Source organism: Rhyacophila brunnea, unplaced genomic scaffold (genome assembly GCF_057557595.1).
Source record: "Rhyacophila brunnea isolate RB1 unplaced genomic scaffold, BYU_Rbru_1.0 scaffold_4, whole genome shotgun sequence".
NCBI classification, from domain to species: Eukaryota; Metazoa; Arthropoda; class Insecta; order Trichoptera; family Rhyacophilidae; genus Rhyacophila; species Rhyacophila brunnea.
Window position 1 is genome coordinate 39,895,048 of NW_028233068.1, and position 22,188 is coordinate 39,917,235.

The 22,188-nt window shown below is 28.1% G+C and overlaps 1 protein-coding gene across 2 annotated transcripts in view; it reads right to left on the reverse strand.

The window, feature by feature from the left end:
* Positions 1–22,188, reverse strand: part of cpx (synaptic transmission protein complexin) — a 474,353-nt gene that overhangs the window by 168,015 nt on the left and 284,150 nt on the right. The window contains exons 1-2 of one of the 2 annotated variants that reach the window (XM_085954301.1): positions 19,767–19,878; positions 18,967–19,244 (exon numbers count right to left, since the gene is read on the reverse strand). The exons of the other annotated variant lie outside the window; for it this stretch is intronic. Of the exons in view, the coding sequence (XP_085810427.1) occupies positions 18,967–18,979 (13 nt within the window). The 5' untranslated portion in view covers positions 18,980–19,244; positions 19,767–19,878. Of the gene's footprint in view, positions 1–18,966; positions 19,245–19,766; positions 19,879–22,188 lie in introns of those variants that run through there. 2 annotated transcript variants of the gene reach the window in all.

Genomic DNA, 22,188 nt, shown 5'->3' on the forward strand with positions numbered 1-22,188 from the left:
GTTTAATAGTAATACGCTGACCAATGAATGGCTCCAAATGCGTAAAAATTGACTGAATTTTTTTGCATGTATCAAATAAAAGGTTTTTAGCTAATGGCCTATCATAATATAATATGGTAAATAAATAATTATATTAATATATTTTTACTTCAAACACTGACGGAAAAAAAATATTCCAAGAAAAAAAGAAATTTTCAATTGTAATAGATTATTCCTTTATCTTAACTCTAAAAAACTATGTTGGGAAAAACTATAATATGCATGGGTACTAATATTTTTCAGTTTATTTACTGAAATGGGCTGAAAAATAGCATCGATCTATCTCCAAACAAAAGAGGGTTAAACCGACCCTTAAACCGTAATGGAAGAAGCTTTATATTGAAAGTAGAAGAAGGATACCCTAAGAAAAACATACCTACTATATCTCACACATGTATCTAGATTGAAACAAACAAACATTTACAATTCAAATACGTTTAAAGAAATACCCCACTATTTATAAGATTTAAACTATACCAAAATAATAAGATTACATGATTTAACAAAATAATGGTGAGGTGTATCAGACTTTAGGAGATTGATATCTTTTAATCACTTTCTGGACGTAACTGTTTATCTTTCAAACATAATTTAAGTACACTGATAAATATTAGAAACTTATTTTTTAAAACTATTAAAAATATTGCTAATGGCAAACCATTACAGCTATTTTATAATTATCCTAAAATAAAGTAATTATTTAAATAATATCAGTTTATTCTGTATGGAAAATACACATTTTATTTTAAACAGAAAATCGTTTTACGTAGACGTCTTACGAACTCTACTATACGGAGGTGGTTCTCATAGTTTAATAACACAATCACTGCTGACCTTTTAATTAGGTACCTTTTAATTACCACATTTAAATAACATGTTAATTACATCTAATAACCAACTACTCCAAACGCGCCAGTCGCGGTGTTAGCACCAAATGAGTTAATGCGTAAAGTACCGGATTTTCATATTGGAGCTTCAGGTTGCGTATTTGTTAATCCTACTTATACCAAAGCCAGGCAGTAGAATTGTCGGGGGTAGATCGATTAAAATTTTTGGGAACCACATTTTAATGCAAATGTCACTATACTAAATCAGATTGAGTATATATGAATATATTTTATTCAATACAAAAAATGTTTTATAAGTTTATTTTACCGTACTGATGGAATATGTCGATTTTTGTACAAACGTAATAACTCCATATTTGGTTATGTTTGATATGTAAGAGATCAATAATACAAACCAATTTGTGGTATGCACGTTGAATAAGTGATTTCATAATAACCGGTCGTTACCTATAATTACCCTTTATTTGACGTACATTAAGTAACCATATTTTCGAAAAGTATATCGAAATAACTAGCCGATATATTACGTAGGTACTAAGTATAGGTGAGAAAAATAAATACCATATTACTACGTTCAATAATTGGATCTTTTATAAATTATAAACAATATGTTTTAAAACCTGTTGTAAAGCTAGTATTTAAATTACTGTAAATATTTTATATTTTAAAAAATGAACATTCACCTAAGATATTAGTTCTTTAAATATTTATCCTTAATATTATTTGTATTATAATAATTAAATAATGTTATGTAATAGGCATGAATCTTGACGGTAAGGTAGTGGATGGTAATTGATGCCTTCGAAATCCGGTGTAGGCGCAGGATGAGTCGTACTTTTGGACAGCATACAGGACGAACTAGTTAACTATCCAGAGACTCCAGATATACTATTATATCTGAGATGAAATTTGCAGAATTTTGGCGCAAACCGAATAACTTGGAAAGAAGAAGAAGAGCGCCTGCGAGCTGGAGTGACCGAGTAAAGGAGCTTTCTGGGAGTAGCCTTTACTTGCCTTGTGCAGAGTTATTGTCGCTTAAAAGATAACTGAATTTTATAGTCATCACAAGCCTCAACCATGAGAGAAAGATCAAGAAGAAGAAAATGGCCATATAATAATCAAACGATCAGTAAAAGGTGAACCATAGAAATAGCGTGAAATACTAAATATAACCAAATAACCCACATATTGCAATTAGTTATTTGTGTAAAGTTACAATAGTTTTAATGCTAATATATAAATAATTAATTGAAACAGGTACTTTAATCAACAATGTATAAAATACTAGATTAAATTGGCTACTTTTTTCTACAATACATCATTATAAATAAAATTAATATGAAGTGATACCGATAGGACGATAAAAAATATGTTGTTGCATTCGGATTTTTTCTATTATGTATTAAATAAAAAACGGATTTTAATTCATTATTTTTAAACACATTACTAGAATCAATTACTTTGAATGACCCATGTATCATCGTAATAATGCTGAAAATTGCATGTAAAGTGTTCATAATTATTTATATACCGCAATTAAATGTGAAATATGCACGTGCCATGCTTATTTGCATACAAATGTTACAACATTATGGCAAAGGGTTAAGTTTTGCCTGATGAAAACAGATGGTACCACCGGCGAATTTAGAGAGGCGATAGATATAATCATAATAGAGGCTTTTGAGCACCAGTAACAATATACAAATTAGTAATTTTGTTAACTAATATAATGTCGCTTATTAATTGACTGATTGTTAAGTTTTTGATCTCAAGTCTACCGTAAATGGCAATAAAAACCAAATTATAGTAATTATTGATATAATGTAATTTAATAAGTTAGTTTCATGTTATTATTGAATTAAAATAAATATAATACAATCATGAATAAATATCGTTCCAGTAATTCATGATGAAATCGTTAGAATCAAATTGTCGAGTCATTAAAATCTTCAAATGGTCTAAAATGTAATAAAATCGTATTTAAGTCTTATTGAATATAGATATATATATATATATATATACATATATATATATAAAGCAATCAATTTACGAAACCTCTTTACGGAGTGTTAAAAGATTTCTAATGGTGAAAAGGTGATTTTTTATTCTCAATTAAATTTCCTTTTATTTTATGTGCTTTTTTTATTTTATATCTTTTTTATATAATATATTGTATATATATGTTTTAGTTTCTGATTTTTTGTTTGAAGGTGTTTTTTTTTTCAAACAAAAAGTAACAATGAAACATGGTAATTTTTCCAAGATTTTCATTATTTAGTAGGTGATAATAAAATAACGTTTCATATAATATATTATATTATGTGCCATATACTCCATGCTGCACGTGCAGTCATTTTAGATTGCAGTAGAACTCCATTAAACATGAAAATTTCCAGATGAATTACAAATGCAAGAATCCGATAACAATTGAAAGATCAAATACCTGCATTCCTGGTAGAATTCCCTTCCTTCTTTATCCCAATACACAATATGTAAATATTTGCAAATAGACGTATAATAGAAATTGTGATAGAACTATTTTACATTTTCTTGGTATATTTAGATATTTTTTTATTTGAATTTTACTCGAAGTCATACACATGTTATATAATGTTATTACATAATTAATTTCATCTTTAAGATTTTATTAACTCAGTTTAAATAGCTACTAACGATAGAAAATTACCAAAAATTAGGAATAGCGCAACGTGACATGGATCATAGATCATAAAATAAATCAATGGATAAGAAAGCAAAAAAGAGTACGCGATGTGATAGAGGTTGCTTAGCAGATGAAATGGCAAAAGGAAAAGAGCTGGACATGTCACTCGGCAAGTAAAGAACCGCTAGACAAATGCTGTCATACAGTGGTACCCAAGGGTCACTAAACGCTCTAAAATCTGTTGAAACGACGAGCTTATAAAGTTCGTTGGATGTACCTACGTGGCAGCAAAGAACTAGGGACCAAGTAGAAAGAGCTAGGTGAGGCCTTCATCCAGCATTCAATTGACTCAATGATGATGATGACTACAATTTAAAATAATGATAATTTTTGTATAATAATCTTTTATGTGAATAACTAATATTAAAAATGTTAATCATTCGATTAAAAATGTACAAATGTTTATGAAATGTAGATAAGGGATATAATGAATTCACTGGTAAATTTTTTGGTACAGAGAATTGTAAATAAGGGCTGTTTGACCGTTTACGTATTTAATCAAAGGAATTTCCTCGAAGATTGACCTCCTTTGGATTATTTCCGTTAGATAAACCCTATTCACGTATTAAAATCACTCTTCTGGAAGAGAAATCCCTTAGAAAGCGAAGTCTTTGAAAGATGTATGCTAAGATTACGTCAAATTAACGTATTGATTTTAAACACATTACATAAGTCGGTGAAGATTTTAGAGTTGATATCAGATGTAAAATGTAAGTAAAAGGTATTGATTTGAAAGTAGTATATTCAAAATCTAGAATAAAATCAATTAAAAAAGGAAAACTTTTGTGTTGTGTAATTAAAGTTTTTGGTTAAGTAATTAGATAGTTAAGAACCAACCTTTTTATTTGATACATTGTGTCTAGGGAATTCAATTCCGAGCCAAAATTCTGATCCCGGGATTTCGGGATTATAGTTTGACAATCCCGAGATCCCGGGACTGGTCCCGGGATTGGCATTTTTTTCCATTGTTAATATAAAATTTTTATATTTACAAATAACATTGATAAAATCCGTTAAAAATAAATCTAGTATAATTTATACTATTTAAGACATTTATTGTTAATATTGTATACGTTCAATCTTGGAAATACATAAGTTTAATGGAGTAAATAATACTATAATATAAATAATAATATGAATTTAATATGAGATTTCTGTTTCTGATAGTAAAGACTTAATGCATAGTAAAGCAAATCATGGTGAACTTATGGCCTTTCCGCTTCATATATCTTATTAGTCAGCCAAATATGAAACTGCCGTAAAACGTATGAGATAATGATGGAATTACTTTGTTAATAGTGAGAAGCATTGTTTTTTCCAATCTTTCTCATTTTAATTAATTTGTGTGAAAAATAAAATGAATCGGCAACTTACACATGGGTATAAATCAAACTTCATTTAAACTCAGTTTATTTCTAATGTAGTTATTTGTTATTAAAAGTATTTTTTCTGCTATATTTTCGTTTTTATTTTATTTTCCATAAAAATTGATAAAAAATCAATCCCGTAAGTTTCGGGATTATATTTATCGACTCCGGGATTCAAAAGTATCGAAAATAGCTCGGGATCCCGGGATTGGAATATCTAATTATGTCTATACAATTTTATGAGAGATATACTATATTATTAATATTTGAAGTGGGAAATATTGCACGTATAATATACGATTAGCACTAAAAAGCTATAGGTATATAATATTATGTATAATACCACAACAGTTTAAGCAACAAATTAGCATAAGCACTGTTTATTGATTTTTTTTCTATCCATTAAAATACGTTATTAAAGTATGATAAATAAAATAGCACTTATAGGTACCTATTAATAAATAATTGTATTGATATACCAAAACTGGTTTCGATATTTGATATAGGTAAATAACCAATTAATAATGTTATTATTTCTCATTTTGACTTAGAAAAACATAATAAATAACCGATGGTACTTGATGGAATTAGAATTTAAATTCTAATGGATTTAAATTTTGTACAATTCCATTTAGGTAATTTTTGGTAACCCGGGTTTCGCCTTCGGCATCTTCAGGCACTCGAAACTCGGGTCACCAAAAACGACTCAAATGGAATAGTACAAAACTTAAATTCATTAGAATTCAATAATATGAATAAATGTATGAAATTAATAAATATGGCGTATCTATAATACAATAATAATGTAGTTATCTACTATAGAATTGGAAATAAATATCAATGAAAATGATTTTTTATTATTAAAATATGAATGCATACATATTATTAGTTATTGTAGGTATAGCTGAAATCATAATTAATTCATTGTATAATCAAATAATTACATTATAAATGCGGTGCTTGTATCTAGATACCCTACCCATTTTATTGCAATAAGCAATATGATATTTTCAGTGCTCTGCTCAACTATTTGATACAATAGCTATATTTGTTCAAAAGTTGCGTGACACCATAAACTTTGTAAAGTAGTATGGATAAAAAAGCTTCGTACAAATACAGTATCACACAGCGGAGAAAGCAAGAAAAGAATTCGTGCTTGAAAAACTATTGGCTTGCATGAAATAATATTAAAGAGGTTTCAAACCATTTAAAACAGAATATTTGTATTTTTTAAATGTCAATTGAAATAGTTAATAAAAATATACTATGCATATTTCTTTCTGTCACATAGTTGTAAAAAATACAAAATGTATAAATTTGAATTTTTAAAACGTATTCTTAAACTAAGTAGTTTTTTTTAATAAATACATAATGGTCCCTAAGAAGATCCCTAATCAAAAATGCAATCGAAGAAGACTTTATTCGCTTTAAAAAGGTCGAAAATTTGCAAGCATGAATAATGACAACTATCTGTTGGGATAAGAAATAGATTAGCAGGGGCGGCTCTACCCTAAAGGTTCGTAGAGACCATCCCCACATCGTTATCTTATCAAAAATACACGTCCGATATTTTTATCATTGTCATAATATACCTATTTAATTACATAATTAAATGAACGATTTAATTTATTTTATCCATCTATACCCGTCGCAATTTTATAGAGATATTTATTAGGTATTATTAAACAAATAAATAAAGCAATGATTGTAAATTACGTAATATCATAATGATGATTACGGGGTAATAAAATAATTAATTAAATTAATTACGCCCTATTTTACGGTGTCACATATGTACACATAATGAAGAAAGCTATGGCGTATATTTTCCGCTGACCGGGGTCACACAGTTCAATCCCATTGCCGCGGTACAAATCTCGTTCTACAAAGGATGTGAATGCATTAGCGTTAGTATACGCATACTGGAGAGTGAATAAAATGACCCCTATGTGACTAAAAACGCTCGCTGTATGTCGTTATTCAAAACTGATATTGGTAATTCTATAATAATTTTGTTAATATTTTTAAGCACGCTTTATAGATATGATTAAGTAACGAATCAGATAATCATATTATTTATTCTGAAAAATTACTCATTTTCTCATTAATAAAATCATATTATTGTAAGTAGCTGGGTACCTACATAATATATAATATGAGAGAGTTGGTATGTTTATGTATATTTCGTAATTAATGGCTAAACCCTACCACCTAGAAAGTCGTCAAGCTGCCACTGTAGATTAGTGACTTCTAGTTTGTACCACACAAGAAAAATAGAATGAACGCATTGCGGATGTCTAATGAAGAAGAAGAGTCGTGAAAATTACATTAAACGTAGTATTTCTTCACAATAATACGCTGGACATATGTTTATAAATGCGTAAGCTGTAATCGGATGATACGATCTTCCGTAGCTTGACTACCCTTCCAACATTTTTGTACTGTATCCTTTGAATTATTTTCTATACCAAGTAAAAAAAAAAATATCTTAGAAGACAGCGGTTTTAAAGCGATATGGACGTCAAATATGAGGTAAAAGCCTGATTTTTTTGAATAATAGTTTTTTTTCAAAACGGTTAACGTTATTGCGGAGAAATTAACAAAGTGCATTGTATATTTATAACAAAGTATATTATTAAAAATAAATGGTTTTCATTGTTTCCATGATGAAGTAGATAGTGATAAATGATATGAATAAATGCCTCACATAATATTGTATTTCTTGTATACATGAAAATTATTAAAAATGAATATGAATGTATTGAAAGATCCATTGGTTTATGATACCTTACAAATAAAAAGTAAGTGAGCCTACATAAATGGGCCAGGTAATTTTCTTATTTAAAGGGCTACACACGACGAACGAAATTACGAGAATGACGTCAAAATATAAGAAAATAGAATTGAATCGATTGTGTATGACGATAAGTGTAAAATTTTCTAGCATTCGTGTTACTTAACACACCCCTTTAATCTATAATGAATTATTAAAAAGCTCGTTCTATTTCTGAATACAAGTTATTTAGTTAGGTACTGTATATTTTATAATACGAGTGTAAGTTAGTTACTGTATTATTAAGCGGTGTTATATATATATTTACGCAATGTAGCATATAATTATTATTGATGGTTTTTACGGTGGTATATGTTGTACTAATTTAATTTTTCAGTACTATGCACATCATACTAGGCGAAAACACATTGAAATGAAAGCTCGAAATCCGAATGAAAATGCTTGGAGTATCATTTAATTTAATGTAGGGTATCTGGAAACTAAATTCCGTATATATAACAGTTGCATTCTGGCGGTGCTGGTTAACGGAACTAAATCAAGTCATATTTAGAGATTTCAGAGTAATTTTATACAGAGTTTTGAGAATAGATATTATAAGAGAGTGGATTATGCAGCATATCATTATATGTATATGATATTGAGAGTGAACAAGTGATATTAAACCTGGCTCTGCCATATACTAGGTATGGATAAATTCAACCTGGTCACCTGTTATTTAAACCAACAGGATTCAGGTGTACTAGAATGCCGCTAAATATTATCAACGGCGGTATATGGTGAAGCTATGAGATGACGGCATAGCTTTCAGAATACTGGCGAGTGACAATGATTCTTAGAGGCATTGCATGATGTTTATATGCTCTAACTATGGAGCGGATGTGGACTAAGAAGAAGAAAGTAAAAGTAAGTACTATAAAATAAAAGTCAATTTTTCATACATAGAAATGAAATTATGCTAAGTTTATTGCAACAACAATATTTCTACAAAAATTGTTCGTCCATCAAAAATCAAAGCTTATAATATAATTATTAATATTCTCGACATAGGGGTGACTCACTTAAATTTATTGGTAAGGTAAAGTCTATGTGATATTAGTTCAATCAGTATGAATATTTTTACCTAAGGTTAGAAAAAAGGGTTGAAAAAATAACTGACAAACAATACATTTAAAATCAATCTAAATATCACTATACTATATAGATGTGGCTCTTTATGAAAAACATATATTGTCGTTCAGCATTTAAAACCTCTGAAATGATTTTTTTTAAACATTTAATGTGCGTTTATATTGAACAAATAGTTTGTTAAGCCCCTAAATTTTCTAAATACCGTCAAAATTAAATAGTATTATATATAGAAACCGACGTCTCGTTTTATTAAGCTGGTAATAAGTACCTCCTATATAAATGTAATATCTCACCAGACTTAGAAATATTTAAAAATAACGATCCGTTATTAAATTTATTTAAATCGAAATATTCAGAAATTTCCATTTTTGTGCTTATATGGCTGTTTTTTTACTCTTGTTTAAAATTTAAGTTTTAATTTTAAAAATGTTTCCTTAAAAAAACAAATAATATACATTATTCCATATATTTTGATAGTAGGTAAAAATACACTAACTACGTGTATTTTCAAATGGTTTAAATATTGTAATACCAGCGATTCATCAGTAATTTAACTGATAACAATATCAAATTAATTTGCCTTACATCAGGTTTATCGTTCTAATATAGACGTATATGGGGTGCGGTATGAGGTCGTGGACCACAATCTATCGATCCATGTCGCCATCGATATGTGATTTTCAGTGGGGTGCTCAGAAATTTAAATTATATATAATAATATAAGGAAAATATTTAAAAATTTAAATAATCTTGTTAATAATTACGTGGATCTTTTATAAATAAATAATACTAATATGCTTTTGAGTAAAAGTTGTGTATAATTTAAACAAAGATACACTATAAATTAAAAGTGGTATTTGAAAATAAGTCAATTAATCATATAAATGCAAATGTTAGTTCAAATATTTTTTATAAAAGTGCGGTAGGTACATAACAAAATATAATACTTAACTGATTTAATAAATACATCTGTTTAATATATATATATTTTTTATACCAAACACTTTTAGCACACGTTTAAAGAATTAAATGTACATTAATATTGTGTTTTAAAAAAGGTTAAATCGTACGCCATTTGGATTGTTGTGGTTGTATCGAAAGCTTGTTATTTCCACCCCAATTAACATGCAAATAAACATCCCTATAATGGCAATGACTCAACTTTAACGACATTGTAAATTCACGAGGTTAAATTGTAAGTTTTCTTTTTTTACAGATTTACATATAAACGTACCTATATTATGATGGTTACATTAAAATTGGCTAACGCTTAATTTATTTTGGTTTTTTTTGGCACACGTGAAAATTATACCTACCTACAGTATTATAATTTCGTAATAGATTTTAGACCAGATGCTGTAATTTCTATATTTGTAGTGTGTCCGGAAATTTACCAAATACAAAAAAATAACGTTATATTTTAATTATAACTTTGACTTTTTTACAATTTATTCGACTATTATTTTATGTTTGCTGTATTATTCAAGAATGTATAAAACGTCAATACGTATATCTCATTTAATGTGCTGTCAACTGTTATTATTCAAAATTAGGAAGATTATACTATAATTAAATTTGTGTATATTATTAAATATTGTTGTATCGTTGCTAAACAGATATATAATTATTTCTGTGCAATATTGAAGTGATTATTGATTTAGTAAAAGAATTCAGTATTCAGGTAAACAATTCCTTCTACAGTTTACAGATACCTATACTAATAAAATGTAAATATAAAAACCTTATTGATATATTAGTCGGAATGCTAGGATTTAACAAAAAATGTGATAAATATCTTGGAAAAGAAAATATTGATAAGGGTTTACGGAGCCTATGTGGCGCAGATGGTACGTAACGTGATAGGTACAACCACGAACTAGACGTATTTTACAATGATCCTACTGTCGTCGTCTTGTACGTGGAAGTGAGGCGATTTCGTTGAGCTGGCCATGTCTCAAGTATGGAAAACACCCGACCACTAAAAAATGGTTGATCTTAAAATAAATTTAGACTTTGTACAAAAGTTTTAATTTGTGTGTTTGGCAATACATAAGAAACATACAATTTATTGATTTTAAAATGTATATTAATATGATAAGCATATTGGCTAGAGTTCGATAGTTATGGGTTTGTGTCCTGTTCGCTATTTTCCAAAAACATATTTCCTTATACGTATGTTTCTGATATAGTACAACTTATGGATGCTAGTTAATAAATGATATATTATCTCATGTAATATTTGTTGTATAAAACATAGTTTATTTAAGTTAATATTTAGTTTTTCATTTGGTACCTACTTATTTATTATTTGATGGGGTCCAATTTGTGGGGAATTTGTGCGTGGCCATGTTCCAAAAAAGGAAACGCATTTCCAAAAATGCGATGCGCTTGTTTCGGCAAATGGCGGTAATAAAGAATGGCGTTGGCATTGGAATAAGAACACGGACCCTAATAAAAACGGAAAAAATTTAGGCGCTTTGCAAGGAAGCAATTTTATCAAGAAAGTAATGCCGGCCTGCTTTCTACTTTAATGATTATTGTTTGGTACGTAAAAGCTAAGTTTTCATTACTAACATAACACTGAAGATTTTAATTAGTTTTGGTTGATTAACTTTGTACACGGAAAATTGACTGGGTGTACGATTGCACGCACAAACCAAGAGCAAACACATGGTGTGTGAGAATTAAAGTTGTTTTAAAAACGTAAAAAAATAACTCCTCTACACGAAAAGTAATGAAAATACATAAACGAATAGTTAAAATTATTATTTTTGTTGGCAATAATACTATTTATAGTTTCAATAACCATTTTCTATTGTGTAAGCTATAAGCGGTATAGCAGTAGATAGAATGAATGCCGCGACCAAATATTCGTGGTTGAATAATCGCACATAATATTGTGTTTTATTCAAGAGTGATGGTTTAAAGTTTAAAGGAATAATAATATCGTGAACTTATACTCGATAAAGTTTCTTCAAGAAGAAATGGTAATTTATCGTGTATATATTTTAATATGACATAATATAGATGAACTGTGAAGGATTTGCTGATACTTCGTATTAACTAATTATGTATTATTAGTTGAATCAACAACTGCTTTATTATGGTATAATACGAGTATATTACAAATATTTGTGTACTTGATATAATAGTTAAGAAAATTAATTGTCTTTCGATCAACTAGTTCCCCACAAATAATATAGATTGAAGCGTCTATTTAATAATTTTGAATAGTTAAAATTTACAGTCAATTGAGTTTTTTTATTATTATCGCTTCGTAAATAATGCCGAAACAATAAACAACAAAGAAATTGTTAAATATAACTGAACCCGGTAATTCTTTATATTTTCAAATAAAATAACCTAACGATGTGATGTCATAATATCTTGGAATTCAAATTCAGACAATGTGTGAAAGCATTACACATATATATATATATATATATATATTACTTATAGAAGAAGTCGTAACGGGTAAGAAAATGACTGCGTGCGATTGCATTAAATTGTGCTGTGTTCTTCCTTATATTAAATGTCGGCGTACGCTTTGTGAATACTGGCAAATAAAACACCACCATCTTCATTTAGAGCAGACATATTGAACGATGAACTATACGTTTACAAAATATAAACCATAATAATATACTCGGAAGAATGTAATATTTGACCATATATTTTTGATGTAGAATATGTTCATTGACATACTAGTCATGTACAGTACCAATGCGGTATTGCAAAAAAAAAAATATCACTATTTAGATTAGCACAGAATTACTGGATACACGAAATCTTTTAATAACCATAAGGTTACAGAAAAAGTGTAGCAATTTATTTTTTAGTTCATGATTTTTTTAGATTTACTATACTAATGGACAATATATTGCGACAGTCAAGTTTTCATGTGCGCTCCTTTTAAAAGCTAATGTAAGATTTCAGGAGCATATAGATTACAAAAAACACTGGTTCTGTTAACGGTGGTTTAAATAAAACGTAAATCTTGTAATTAGACGAAATTTATAGATTATGTACCGCATTTCGGCAAGTGGGCATAAGTGACAATTTTAAACCATGTAAGAGAGTAATTTAAAAAAATATGTTTAATTGATTTTGGTATATATTTTTCACTAACTACTCTGCTAAAAATAGTTGTAAAATGATCTTGTAATAACTTCTTCTGTCACACAGTTTTGGAATATGAAGATGACGTTCTAAATTATCTAATACGATAAACAATTAATTTTTGCAATAACGTCCATAATGCTGGTTTTGGTTAAAACCATTGAAATATATTATTAATAAATGATAATTAGTTTTATATAAAGTTTACACAACTAATGTGAGTAATATTGTAATATTGAAATATTGAATTCGTCAGAATGGAAATGATTTTTCTTACTCTTATGACCATAATGTATTATTAAGATTTTAATTAACTATTTTTTCATCAGAAGTGTTTTCAGAATTGTGTATGTTCAATAATAATAAGAATGTTATATTCTTAAATCTTGTGAATTATTCGTTGAATAAAGTAAATAGTCAATTAAAAATTAATAGCAAGTCCAAGTAGGTTACAACATAAAATCTTATAGTGATCCGTAACATTGGTCAGTAATTAAAGTAATACCTACTTTGATTTAAAATACAAAAGCCTATCGCCAATAGTAGCTCAATTTGGAAAGCGCTTCAGTGAGTATTAAAAGTCATTAGTTAAAATTTTTCACAATTAAGTATGACTCCTTTAGCATAGTGGTCTATGTGCGTGGGTGTATTACCCGAGAGATGCAGGTTCGATTTTTTTTTAATTTTACTTACCTTACTTCTTTCAAAAAGATTTTTTCACTTAGTTATAATATATTTGTTTAAGTATTTTGTAAAAGTGTTTTCAGAATTATGTAGGTATATTAAGATTTTGTTTTAATAATAGTTTTTGCATTGAAAATCAAAATCCGTAGCTATTAAAGTTTGTACTTTTATACGGGTTTTTTACCATTAACTTCTACATTTTTGAAACATTTTTCATCATTTACTTAATTTATTAAATTAAAATATAAAATACATATCTCTATACGACATTTTCCCATTATTGAAAAAATCATAAGTATACAAAAATATAAGTAAATACAAGTCACAACTAACATTACCATTATAATAATAGCTTTTAAATGCAATCAGTTGTGAAAATAGAATGTATTTTATTATTCACTGATTGATCGAGCTACATTGAAACGGTATGGCTTATTATTGGGAGACATACTTCTGTATGCCGTGTGTAACACCACAAAATGGCATATTGAATAATATATTCGAAAAAAATGTATTGCATTGTAAAACGAGCGTGAAAGCAAGTAAATTCCGACATTTATATATTACTCTCAAACTGTCATTCTGGATTATTTATATGTACATACATATTGTCAATAGCTAAATTAGAATATATATTAAATTCACCCTAAAAACGAAAGTATCAATTCATAAATTAGAATGTTTATTAAAAAAACTATTTTTATTTTAATATATATTCATAATAATATAGTAAGTTGTAGCCCGTCATAAATCAGGGCGTAACAACTTACGTTTATTGATATATTATATAATATATATTATATGGATCATTTCTTCAAATATATTGGCTCGTTAAAATTCACGTAATATTTGTATTCAATTATAAATGTATTTTATTCAGAGGTTAGCATATTGAATGGTAATAAGCAAATGGTTTATACTTAATTTAATAACAACTTTGTGTAGTTATGCTATATTATCATTGATGGGAAATAGTAGCGGTATACAGTACCGTCAGTTGATAGTATCAAGTCATTTTTATTTACATTCTACTAAAAAAATACAATGCTTTTCGTCGTGAAGATTTATAATTGTTTATGGTTCTTATTTATTTTAATTAGTAAATGTTTAAAATTCATGACCATTTTATTTAAATAATTGATTAAGAAATAAATGTGACATTGGTTCTATCAATTGTATAATATATATCACAATGATTGGCTATTTATTATAAATATTTGTGATTCCACCCGATCAAATTTTATGTAATCTCTTCATGCTTTGAAAGTATTATGCTGCTTATTAATCTTAACGACAAATTCATCCAACCAATGAAAATCAAAGGCCAATGACACTAAAAAAATATAAAAAAGCTTTTAAAACTAAAAAAAGACTTTAATGATATAAGAAAATATCTCAATTTATAATGTAGAGATAACTGATAAAGCTCGATCTTCGACGTTAAAAACGATTCGCTCTAAAAGCTTCCCATTATATATAACAGCAACGCGTCGACTGAGTAAGCAAACCCCCTCATAAAGCTCTTTGGAGGAAGGTTTTGGCAACCGTCCAAAGGCCGTCGCTATAACGGGGCTAACGAATGCATCCAAATAATACAGCCTCCAAAAATGGTGCGCCAGCCTTTTGTTAGGCATCGATTTTCGCGGAAGTTTACTTTTACATTTTTCACTAACGAAAGCTAGCCATGAAAAATGATTGAGAGAGAGTTTTTCATAGAAAATGATTGGATCGCGCAAAGAAGTTGTTTCAGAAAATATACTTTACTAGATTTTAGAATATGTTTAGAAAATGCTATGTGACAAGAATCTGTGTCTATGAAAAATAAAGAAATTGTGAATGCAGTTAGTTTATATTAGAAATATTGACATGGTATTCTCTCAATGATATTTCATCATATTATCTACTCGTATTATATTAATATACTACGGATAATTAAATTAGTATTAAAACTTACGATAATCAGTCGATTAAGTCATTCTTGAATAGCTTGGAAACTCACCTGAAATAAAAAATAAGATATTATTAGCAATATAATTACCTATATAATAATATGGTATTAAAAGGAATAATACAATTATTATAATTATTATAATAGTCGAGTATTTTATATTTGTAATATATTGTACCTTTTTACATTGATATAATAGCGGGTTTGTCTTACAATATAATACCGATAATTATGTTATTATTTCGTCTAATAAACATGTTTTTTCAGCTAAAAGTAGCAGTAAAGTAAAATTATTAATATCTATGTATATTAATAAATATATAAAGGATTGTCAAAAATTGCTCCGTGAATGAAATGAATGTTACGTGTAAGATACGTAAAATCTAGTATATCGCAGCCAATATTTAATATCAATCCATATAATAACTATAAATAAAAATGGATAGAATAAAGAAGCAGGAAGTAGGTACATTAAAAAATATTATAACGATAAGGTTATTTAATTTTCGTACCAAACAAATCAGTTTTTTTAATATGTATAAATATAATATTAATATATCACAAGTATCTTATTACCATGGTGTGAAACAAAATATTTTAAAAGTTCGATAAGCAAGTATGTATGTTTCCCACTATTATCATCAAATTTTACATATAATATGAGAATTCGATTCATACTACAGTTGTCGTAGTGAATAGGTATCAAGATATATATAAAACATAATTTGTTTAAACGAGAAAATATTTTATATACACATACTGTATGTATATATTTTTAAGACATGTAATAAACTATTTTAGTTAAGAATTATAGTGATATACAGATGTTATATAAAGTATTAATACTATCATGATCAAAAACGATTGATCTTAATTCATATTGTAAATTTTATATTATAAATAATATCCGTCAATAATTTGAAACATCTAAGTAGTTTTACCATGTCCGATCCTAATAAGATCATATGGGCCTCTACAGAGTAGAGGTTTGTATTAACAGATTTTTATTTTTTTACGAGAAATTGATGTCAGCCACTTGCTCAACCTATTAAGTCCATACCCTGACTCACACACAAATTGAAAAACAATATGTGTACTTGCCAGACCCAGGATTCGAACCTGAGACCCACGGCGTGATAGTCCAACGCTTAAGCCGCGTGGCCACCGTGGGTGTGAAGTTACATTAAATATGTATACTTAATGTTAAAACCAAATGATTAATGAATTTATTAAAATACAATAATTAAATTTTGACTGGTCTGGCAATAGGTTTGTAGCTTGAAATACTACTGATTTATTTCACCTTATTGTAGATTATAAATACGGTTTTTAAAAAAATTGTTATATTTTTTAACTAATTGGTACCGCAAATTTGTTTATTTCTGAGAATTAAAAAGAATATCTTTCCTTTGAAATTAAAAAAATACTAATCTTGTATTTCTGAAACAATTAAACTCTACACAGAATAGAAAAGATAAAGTTTTATCAATAAAAAAAGCGAAGGGAAAAACATTACTTCTTTGCGACGCGATGTTAAAAAAGTTTTTTAATTTCAATTAAAAAACAGCTTCCCCGAGAATGAGTGTCGTTTCACAGTGTATTTGAATTGAGCTCTACGAAAATTGTAAAGACACCCAAAGTGAATGTTATTAACGAACGTGTGGTATCAATTTGATTATAAGTCATTATATACATACTACTATGCATGTATTTCAAAATCTTCGTATGCTTTGGGATATAACGGCTATATTAATAATACCACTTCATTAAGATAGGAAAGAGAATATTACCGATTTAATCGAATATATGGGGTTTCTGCTAAATATTTTAGATAATCTGGTATGCAAATAAAGAATAAAGATAAAATCGTACGTCTCAATGTAATTGAGCCTAGTCAATTAATATAGGCGTATTCTATTAAACTTATGATATTTTTCCTATTTTAAACAATTAAATATATATAACTTCAAAAAGTACCTATATAATATGATATAAAATCATTTTTAAGTTTGTATTTATAAAATTTATGTGGTTTTATATAAAATTTGTGTAATTTATCATGTTATTAGGTAAAAAGAAATTTTTTGAAAGAACGATTTTTATTTAATTTATTGTAATCACATTTAGACATAAATGACAAATTATAAAGTAAATAACATATCGAAAGAAACATATACCTAAATTACAAATAGTGATGTAAATAGTGAAATATCGTAAGAACAATGAGGAGTTTACCATATTTAAAACAATATATAAAGCTAAATTGACCATCATGTAAGTAGAATATATTAATATCCAAAGCATTTTGGTTATCTTTTGGTTGTATTAATGTGGTAGGAATATTTGATATAAAAATTACACAACGACCATTCTGACGTTTATTTCGTCGATTGAATAATATTGAATTCATTTATCTTAAATTTTACCACCATTTTAAATAATATATTCTTACTGAAACGATAAAACATATTTATTTTCCCTGTGTCAACATTCGAATTGTTGGATTTATATTTTTTAGGACTAAACTATTTAACTATTATTGAAAGTATAAATATCATTACTCGACCATTATAATATTATTAATATCAACACAAACATGATTCAGTGGTATAAGTAATAACAAAATGATCTAGAAAGGGCTTTAAATACTCATCTCAAATGAAGAAAGTTAGTATAAAAATTAGATTGGAGATATTTTTTAAATTCATAAATTTTGCAAAGTAAGAATCTCTGTCATACAAATTTTCTCTCATATTAAAAAGAAAATGTTTAATATGACAGGTTTATTAAAAAATAATGAAGTATTACGGAAAACTCAGCCCAAAATATGACTGGTTAGTAAAGTTCTTACAGACGGAGAGATTAGTTAGGTGACGTATTAAGTGAAAAATTTGATTGATGTTTTCAATGAAATTTGTTTGGAAAGAAACGTAGAACATGCTGAAATTAAAACGTAATTAAAGTCACCGTAACTGAAAAATAAATCATGCAATTATCTTTAGAGGAACATTCATCAATTTATTACGTAGTCAAACAGATTCATTGAAATTATTTATACCGCGCATATTACAAAACAGTTTAGATTTTAATTTAGCGATAATTAAAACAATTTAAATATATTTTATATTCTCAAAAACGGTTATAGTCAAAAGAAACGTTATTATATTATACTTCATTATTAGTATTATAAATATATGTGTGACGAAAAATCTTTTAAACACGACAATTATGATAATACAAAGCTATTAAAAATACAGTGATAAATTTATTTGTAATATTGAATTAAGAAAGTTATACAAAATTAAGAAAAGACGTACCCAATATGTTCATCTTTCGCTCTAATTTTCGGCCACTTGTCTAATTTCTTCTACGCCTCTTTTTCTATCTTCAAATATAACAGTCGAATACTCGTACAAAAATAAATTATTTTCCGAAAACTTTTTAACGACAGTTTAATATTCTTTTTTTTTAATAAAAATTCATTAATAGCACCAACGAATTGAATTAAAAATACGGACTAGAATTTACGATACAAAAGTCGCTTTGAAAATGGACATTTTGCTATATTGCTCAGAAATCGTTAGTAAGCTACATTCTGTAAAATATTTAATGAATTGTTACAGTATTTGACTTAAGGGCCATAAATTCTTATCAAGTATTCTAATGCAGTATTTTGTGAAGTGTGTTGAATCACAGGAAAGAAAGTTATAAACAAGAAATAGAAATTGTTACATGAAAAAGGATTTTAAAGATGTATGCTTATCAGTAAAAATTGTTCGACAGGTTAAATTTAATAGAGAAGTTAAAGCATTTAATGCAGTGTTACCACCATTAAAAGTATTTGAACTCATCAAAATCGTAACAGTAAAAACACTTTAACGAGAATAAATACTCTTTATGGACATGCAAAATTTTATAACGGTTATACTTGAATTTAAAAAAAAATGGAATATAAGAAGCGCTGAATTTTTTTACGTAACAGTTATTAGTAAGATAAAGTTTTTTCTTAACAAAAGAGCAGGAAAGGAAAATGGCTGAAGAATTCAATGTGAATTGTGAAGAAAAGTATAGATTAAAAGCTTTAGAGTGAGTAGAAAAGTTGAGCAATAGAACCAACCGCTAAAAAATAAACTAAATGTATGGCGAAGATGAAAATATTTAGGCCCGAAAGTAAAATAATGCACCTTAGTTCACCGGAGCGCCGCTAGACGTGCGCTGCGGCATGCTCTGGGCAACACTGACGGCAAAATCGCGATCTGCCCTGTCTAATACGAGGAAACTCGCCACCCATACAGAGAAAGCAGTGCGGAAAACTTAGGGGTGGGGGTTGAAATGCGGCGCACCGTTGGTGGTGTATGTGTCGTACACGGTGATACGGAAGTATATCGATTGGATTAGCACTACGAGTGCGTTTCCTTTTCGCCACACTAAAATATGATGTACAAATACCGGGATTCAATAGTGACACTATTGTAATAAAAAAACAGTACAATAAGCTTATGTTATATCTTACATAATTCTAGTTATTAATTTTAGTATTAAGTACATTGGTATATAATACATTTAATGATTGCATTATCCATGTGCTTAATTTATTATAAATCTTATTAACTGAAATAATTCATAAAAGATATTTTGTATTAGTATTTTTTTATATGACAGTTGGTTCAAGACAAAAAAATGCAGTACATCTTTTATTATTATTTTATCAAATCCAGCTTATAGATGATATATTGATATTATAATTTGTATTTAGATTACGTGCATGGGTTTAAAATGTCAAACAAACTGATGACAAGCATTTTTTGTAAAAATGTTATGAAAGCTCTACGGAAGGCAAACAAGGTCACATCGAATTGTAGAGCTATGTTAACTTAATTTTATTTTTTAAAATTTACTTATCTTTGTATGATATTGAGATATTTGCACGATTCCATATATATTTAAATATTTTAAACACGATTCTTTCAAAAGCTAAACGAATATATCAAAGTGTGTGGTAAAATTTCACGTTTTTGTTACAAAAAATAAATACACGGAAGCCTAATAATTTTCCTTTTGCCCCTGTAGCTTGGTTTCTTCGCCGGAGTGTATTCCATCCCATTCTATTACCAACTGAAAAGGCTTCCCCTGTCTCCCTCCCACCCGCAGCTTAGCTAGCCGCGTCTAACACTTAAGGCGCCCTTATTATTTCAGCGAAACACCGCTAGAGGTGTCGGGTTACTAACACTACGCGCAAACTAAACTTAAGCTTTCTTGCAAGTTGCAAATAAAGGATATATGAAGAAATTGCATGGCTTGTAAATATCACATCTAGGAAATGCATATGTCTTCCAAATAAACAAAAGATAATTGAGGGTGGAACATGTAAAATACCTCGGTAATTGTCTACATGAAAAATGGAGACCAAGCCATGAGATTATGATCAGGATTGAGATAACAAAAGCACTTTTGATGAAATAAAATATATCTTCTGCAATCGCGACATAATTCTCGCCACTTCGGTGCTACATAATACCCATAATAGTCTACAGAGTCAAAGCTTATATGTTAAAGGAACATAAAATGATAACATTAAAAACTTTTAAGATGTGGTTGTATCGGCATACCATGTAGATATAATGGGCTGATCACATTACCAATGAGAAGATTTTAAGACGAGCCAATGAAACAATTGAAATTATCGCTGCTATTAAGCGCAGAAAAGCTGCATATTTTAGCCATATGTTCCGCAATGAGAATTTTTTTTTTCTGACTTATAAAGTAAGACGGACGTAGAGGGTAGCAAAAGTGTAAGTAGAAAGAGATTCTCTTGGCTATGTTATCTCCGTAAGTGACTCGATGTCATTGGGCATTTTGTCAAAGGCATTGGGGATCTGATACGACTGGCCTATGATACGGAGGTATTTTGTAAGTTGGTCTCCAACCTTTGATAGAAAACGGCACCAAAAGAAGAAGAATTGAAACCATTTTTTTTTATAATTTCGTTAAAAAAATAGTCATATAATAACCACATAATATATTAAATTTGTTATGAAAATATTTATTGACATCGATTAATTTGAAAAGCTTATCTTTTTAACATAATAAGAAGAGATAGTTTTAAAAAAACCTGTTTCAAAATTTAGTTAAATAACAATAATGGATATTTAAAAAAATAATAGTCGTGAATTTAGATCGTTATGTTATGGCTTTAATTGTCATATTTTCTCCATAAATGTGTTTATTATTGCAAAGCGCAACCAATGTCATTAATTATCTTTTGTAATTTTATTATTTATGTACCATCTTCCAAAGTAAGTTTAGATATCATTGTTGATTGTACACCCTATTTATTGCAGCAAAAGCAACTGTTTTGATTGCACTACTGACATAGATTCTTTCGTCAAAATTGCGTCGTTTTTCTGATTTTATTTTGTTTTCCATCGTTCTCTGTATAAATAACTAAATCAAAGCTAATTTATTGACATTTTTAAGTAATGATAAATGTTATTTCATCAAAATGAATTAGATTCATTGGGTTAAATATTCCCTTTCCC